General features: G+C 43.3%; 1 protein-coding gene across 1 annotated transcript; it reads right to left on the reverse strand.

Moving 5' to 3' along the window:
- On the reverse strand, window positions 4,452-5,195 carry LOC8086095 (agamous-like MADS-box protein AGL29). The gene has a single exon (XM_002445221.2). It carries the CDS (start codon window positions 5,193-5,195, stop codon window positions 4,452-4,454), a length of 744 nt encoding a protein of 247 aa, XP_002445266.2.

Below are 7,275 nucleotides of genomic sequence, written 5' to 3' on the forward strand. Positions count from 1 at the left end.
CAAAAGGCTACCACATCCTAAAATACCTTCGGGTTTTTAGAGGTAATTATTTTTATTTATGAAGGCAATAAACATTGCCCATCTCATAAAATGGATTTATGGTGGCAAATGTTCTATTTACGCAAGAGGTCAAATTTTGCCCATCTCTTAAAATTGATTTTTGAAGGCAGACCCCTTAAGAGGGTTGCCTTAGAAATGGAGGCCATTTTCTGAGAGGTCCACCTCCATTAAGGGGTGTGAAGCCCAACTGACCCATATTGGAGCCCAGAATCCCTCAACTATATAAACACCTAGCTAGGGTTTTCACTCACACTCATCTCCCACTAGCCGCCACGCCTCTAGCTCTCTCATCTCCTACCTATCTCTCTCCCTCTCATAGGAAGATATGCGAGCACGAGGGCTAACTCTCATCTCCGCCATCCACCAATGATGGCGGCGGGGGTGCTGATCCTTTCACCACCAATGACGAGTCAAGCAGACTCGGCGACTCTAAGCCTCCACCTCTGAGTCGAGAAGATCTGGTGATTGCGAGCCAGGTTAGTGGTTATTGTTTTGAGGTTTGGGGTTCGGGACTTATGTGTTCTCTAATATTATTGGATGTTTAGGGAGAAGATGAATTAGCATTGGTAACGGTCGAGATTGCAGTTGGAGCGCTGTGGTGGGCATGCTACCGAAACGATGGGAGAGGCCAAGTCAGCAGCGGCGGCGGCGGCGTGTGAGCCCACCTTGTCTCTTCCCATGCAATCTGTTCCTCTCATCTTCCTCCACCTTTCTCCATCTTACTCATCTTTACCTCTCCCCCTTAAATGCATGGCTACCGAGGTATGAGGTCTCCTCCTCACATAACTCGAGCGGATATGGCAACCCCAAGCCTCTTCCAACAAGTCGAGCAGATCTGATGACCCTAAGCTAGGATTGCGGATAGGATTTTAGTGTTGGGGCTTTATGTGTTCTTTGTCTTTAAATAAAAGTTAGGGGAGGTCGAAAGACTAACAGTGGTGGTCGAGACGGTGGTAGGGGTGGGAGGGTGTGGACGCTGGATGCTAGGTGGTTGGAAAGGTATTTGGATGGTGCCAGTGATGGGGTTGTTCACGTGTGTGTTGTGATTCAGGATGGCGATAGAGGCATCATTTCACCACTTGGGCAAGGCATGAGGAGGTGGATGCCGGACCATTCAGCAGAGCAGATTCGTGCTTGCGGCATGCTATTATAGCATGGTCATGCCTAAGTTAGCTTCGTCCTACTTTTTTCTGGGAAAAGAGAAGACACATGTTCATTTTAAGGTTTGAAGTATTCTAAGGCAGAATTTAACGTAGATTAGAATGTTTTTGTATCCAGTTTTTGATATTCCACTCCTTTGATTTTTTTGTATCCAGTTAAATTTCGTGGTAAAGTCAGTGTTGCGACCGAGTTGGTTTGTTGATTTGTGCTCTTAAATAATATATATTTCTTAAACCATTTCATGACAGCAGATATCAAATATGTCAAGCACGATCACTTTGGACCTAGCCGCTTTTGTCAGTGACTTACAAGGTTGCACTACCATTATCTCCAACGACACTAGCAGAACAGCATGCAGGTAATACAAGGTATGTAGAAGTACTTCATCAATATCACGCCCACTGTATTTTACATCCACTGTATTTTCCACCAACATTTCATCAAGTGCAAGCATCTCCTACATAGGAGTATTTTGACGTGCCATCATGCAATAAACATATATAGTTTTTTTTAAGAAAGTATATATATAGATTTTGACAACGTGGATGTGACATCAGTATAAAATTTCGCCATAAAGGAGAGATAGCAGAAACTTTGCACATCGGAGCAGAGCTCTGTCATTTGGTCTGATCAATGGATTCCGATGACTTTTTTTTGATAGAAGAGTATTGGTTAATCCGCCATAATCCCTCATTAACAATAACAAATTATTCTTCTAAGTTGCTACTATAGTCCCTAGTGACTTGCTCTGGCTCAACCCTTGGCAACAGATCACTTAGAGGAGAGTGTATATATGTCTTCGCTTTTTCACCAATATATGAAAACATATCTTGCTAGAACCTTTTCGTAAAGCCATATCACTTTTTCATTTTTTCAATATCTAGCTTACTAATCCTAGATACAATTATACTAAAACTACCCGTTGGGTTTTTATAGCTATGATAGAAATAGCATAGAATTGTTAAGAAAACAAAAACAACATGACACCCAATATCATGCCACATCGAGCAATAGCACATAACAAAGTCTCTAGCAAATAAAAAAATAACAGTAACTAAAGCTTAATTTAATTTTTTGGGGAAACTAACTAAAGCTTAATTGAACAAGTTTAAGCTATACCTGATTTTGTTGTCATACCATGACTCATACCATATCAAATCATACTTTTTAAAAAGAAACGATGGAAAAACATATATAGGATGACTCTTATGAATTTCTGGACCCTATACGCTATAGAAGAGGAAAGAGACCAAATTTGTTGATAAAAATAGCGGAACTAAATTCAACTCCGTAAATTCGACAATCTATGACCATGCACTGAATTAAATGCTGCTGAAATTGTGATGGTAAAGTTTAGGCTTGTTGGAGCACATTTAATTTTGCCACTCCACTGTTCTGGATTAATCCAAGTTTCCCATTTATTTTGGCCATTTATAGTAGACCCATTGCTGTGGAATGCAAAAAAAAATTGTGTGCTTATTATAGACCCTCAAAATCATTTAGGAATTATATTTGATTAAATTGGAGCATTTCCATTTGCTACCTTTGGAGGACTCATCACTTCCTGCTCCTCCCGGCTGCTAATCTCCTCCTGTTCCGACTTCTCCGCTTTATGCCAGCTATCAGCATCACTTCCCCTCCTGGCCAGTGCAACGCCATCTCCCAGAACCGCCTGCTCGTCTCCCCCTCGAGCTTCTCCACGGGAGCTGCGGCCTCTGTTCAACAAATTTACCTCTGAACTCCTCCCTGAATTATTTTTCAACGGGATGAAGCGCAAAGCTCTACTGAATTTCTGGACTGCTTGTTTCTTTAATTGGACATCACAATGCCTATCGGTTATGGCTGATTAAGACGCAAGTGTAGCAAAAATCTGTGAGGTATTCATACACTAAGGACGACACCACTTCATTTTCTCGGTCGCCTCATCACCCATTCCAAGGTCACCATTAGAAACCAGTTTAGGGATATCCATCTTCACTTTAACTCACATTTATTGGCCAACTGCCATATCATCATCATCAGCATCAACCTCCAGAACCGCCCCGTTCATGTCTCCTTCTGCCCTGTTCATCAGCCCGAGCGGCATCTTTGTGATCCACACCCATACCAGGATGAAGTTGAACTCCACCTCATCTATTGTTTTTTTCTCTATCAAAATTGCCATCACTACCCAGATCCTTCACGAACATCCAACAACCATCTTCCAGCACCCTCCTCTTCCCCTGGTCCTAGCAGAAAGGTAAAGAGGAACAAGTTCTCCCCCTCATCGTTGCAGTCCACTCGTCTAAACAGACACCAGACCCGCCCAAGAGATAGCTCCAAAGCAATGGCCCTGACAGGTTATTCAGCCTGGACTTTTGCCACCGCCTGCAGTTCCACCGGGCCAATAGATCGCTGCCTTCATGCCTTCGATCTTGATGCCCATCTTCTCATTATCCATCAGCCTCAATTTCTCTCCATCAACCCCGACACCCCCATAACCCTCTGGATCCAAAGGATCCCTGCGACCAATGACGCAGTCACAAACCCTAGGGCCCCCTGGCGACCTGAGACTCGGCAAGGCTAGGCTCGAATTGGAGAATTGAACGTGGACACAAACGTTGGACGCGATGGTGGAGTCAAGGCTCAGATCAAGGGGGAAGGATCCAGTCCAAGCACGAAGGTGGAACGGAAACCCTAGTCGCCAGGAGAGAACAGATTCTCGAGTCGCCACATGGCGCTGAGAACTGTGGTTAGTTGTTACTAGTACAACGTAGAACAACAAACTTTCTGAAACAGAGGCTGTACGTACACACCGAATTCTCAAGGAGCATGGTCATGTGCTTGGGCCCATTAAATCATTCTTAATATGAGCGGCGCAAGTGCAAACTTATAACGTTGCTAGGCTCACCAGTTCTGTAAAACATTCACATGTCTTTCCTTTTTTTGACATGAAGAGCGGTGGCCCCTATGGCTAGTTCACACAACAATTCTTTGCAGATGGTTAATTCAAAAGAGAATCCTTACATTATTTCTCAAAAATAAACTATATGGATGTGAAACCATCATCTTACATCATAGTATCAGGATGTAAACATAACAATGTTTCAAAGAAACATTAAAAACAAGAAATACTTCACTAGATAGCAGGGGAAATGATTATGTGTATCTAGCCTTACGAATCATAACTTCTTTATTTTACGAAATAAAATAGGGGGAAATGATAATCTGTCTTCTACAACACATGGCGATCAGCCTCCATATTGACCATTAGAGTAATTGCCAAGACCACCATGGGAACAATGGAGCAGAGAGCTGGCGTGAAGCCCTTCACATGGTCCACTGCTCGAACTGGGAACAGTGGTATACATGGTTCCGGCCCTCTGGTCACCAGACAAAACTTGCCAGGGCATTGCTGCCATATGCATAGGAGGTTGTGGTGGCAGCCTTCTTGTTTGCATGGCATCTTGCAGCATCTCGTGGGACTTCTCCTTAACCATGTCTTGTACCATACAAAGCTCCTTTCTCAACTGCTCCAACTCATGTATCCCTAATGCACTAACATTGGCATTCAACAGTTGCATTACAGGCCCCCCACTCTCCCTATCCATAGCGTCTACTAGCATCTCCTTCCTCCTCTTCTCGGTCTCCATTAATTTTTGCAACTCCATAACCTGCTGATTCATCTCTTGACTACTACCGGTCAACCCTTGAGTACCATGGCTATCACTTCCAATGGTGAGGCCATCCAAAGTATGCGCGGCAAGGAAGCGGTCAGCAACAGACAAAGTAGAGGGATGGCCAAATGACAAGCATTTGCCACCAGGGGAGAACGTGACAACAGCAACCTCTGCACCGCATAGGGTGGAAAGCTCGCTAGCCTTCTTGAATAAGCTTGGGCGTCGCTTGGAGAAGCATACCTGCCGTGCCTCCTCACCTTTGATGCGCTTCATCTCAATCCTTTGCCTACCCTTGGTCGACTTACCCTTCACCATCACCAAGCTACTTGACAAGTTTTTTCTTGGCTATCAACATTCTAGCTAGAACAGATGCAATTGGAGATTATATTGTCAGGCAATATGGTACACAGTGGTTTATATAGAGTTTTTTAATATGAAGGAATATTTTTGATTGGTGTGGATGCATGGTGTATTTTGGTCATTTTTAGCTGGGCACCATGTAAATATATCTGGAAGATATTTCTTGGATGGAAAAAATTAATGTACAGATTTTTAAGGTGCCATCCTACATTTTACAGTCGACACTTTTGGAAGCAATCAAGAAACCATGTTAATTGTGGTGTCAAGAATGGAATGAATACACCAAGAGTCCTGTACTCCGGTCCTGTCAGATGTACAATAGCTGGAATCTAACACAAAGAGTTCCCTATTATAAACGATCCATAAGATAATTGCTGAAAACACTAAGACATGAACTAATACAGAATGAGAAGGATTATCATCCCTTTTGCATATTTCATACTATATGTGTTACGTTCACATGTAATTGGTTAAAGAAAGCTTTTAATGTATACATTTGAATAAGAAACTTAGGCAAATGTTAGCGTTGCTAATTTGGCTAACAGATTTTTTTTTTGAAATAAGGGAGGATCGTGGTCATTTAAGGTGCCCAAAGATAACTGGATGTACGAAGAGACCAGCTAGATATATGTGGTAGCCTGATAGTGTGGAATTAAATGTGCAGTACCAATTTGTTGATGCAAAACTGATCTGCAAACACAAAGGGCTAATACCCGATTCAAACGTTAAGGCGTGCCAGCCGATTTGACCTTACTATCGGCAAAGGTGATAACTCGAATACTTTAGTCCTGACAACAGCGATGCGCCCGGATGTCACGGCTAAGAGGTACTCACGCGGAACTCGAGAATACGCCAAGCTTAAGTCGACGAATTCCTAAGAACTCGTAATAAAAGAGAAAAAGTATGACGAAGTCGTCGAAAAATAGATGCTGGAATATGAGTAAAAACGTGTGTTTGATTGATTGATAGATTCATCTCATTACAAGGCCCTAGGGTTCATATTTATACCCTGCTCAAAGAGCTACAATTAAACACGACTAGAATTCGAATTCCAAATTACACGGAATCCGTATACAAAACAACTTAAATAAATAAGGAAATAACAAAGCTGTCTCCCGTGACGAACTAAAATTCTTCCATAAACCGACAGCAGTTTCCGGACTCCTCCTCCGTATCATCGGCAGACTCCTTACCATGGTCATCGGCAGACTTCTTACCATGGTCATCGGCAGACTCCCCCATTATAGCCATCGGCATCACTATCTGCGGACCTAGTCACATTCAACCTCTCATCCATCGGCAACCACCGTCATCGGCAACTCACCCTATAAACAGCATACTACTACCTTATCCCGTCATCCTAGATACGTGCCCAAAAACGGTGTCAACACATGCCCCCCAATTTCGGAGTATAAAACTATTAATGCTCCGAAATTCTCTGCAGTAATGATGCCTTTTCCCGCAATTAATGCTCCTAATCTGGTAACCGACAACCTCAATCTGAACAACTCTTGATCCTATTCCTCCGCAGATTCCTCGAAATCCCCAACTTCCTAAATGGGCATTTCTCCCTCAACCGTACATCGGCAATAACACCGTTACAAAGATCTGCCGATGTACTGACCAGGATGTTCGTACAAACGGCTACCTCCCCTCTATCCGCCCATCGGCAATATGACCGTTATAGAACGCTGCTGACGGACCGACCAGGAGATCTCGCACAGTAAAATATCTTCAGATAATGACCGCCTCCCATCAAATCACCTACGTAATCCTCGATTACCGTGCGAACAGTTACCATATCTACCTGAGTACCCTCGGATTTCTCGGATGCGGCAAAGAGATAAGTCAGATTTGCCCTTACCCATTTTGTCCTATAAATAGTTCCTTCTCGGGTACTCCTTCTCCATCACATCATTTCACCATCCCTACTTTTACTTTTCCAGCGGCGGCGCCATTCACAACCTTCAAGACCTTCGACAAGCACTCCTCTTCATCAACTCCGGTGCCCTCAAACGTTCTCTTCACGACAAGA

This window comes from Sorghum bicolor, chromosome 7 (assembly GCF_000003195.3).
Source record: "Sorghum bicolor cultivar BTx623 chromosome 7, Sorghum_bicolor_NCBIv3, whole genome shotgun sequence".
Lineage (NCBI taxonomy): Eukaryota > Viridiplantae > Streptophyta > Magnoliopsida > Poales > Poaceae > Sorghum > Sorghum bicolor.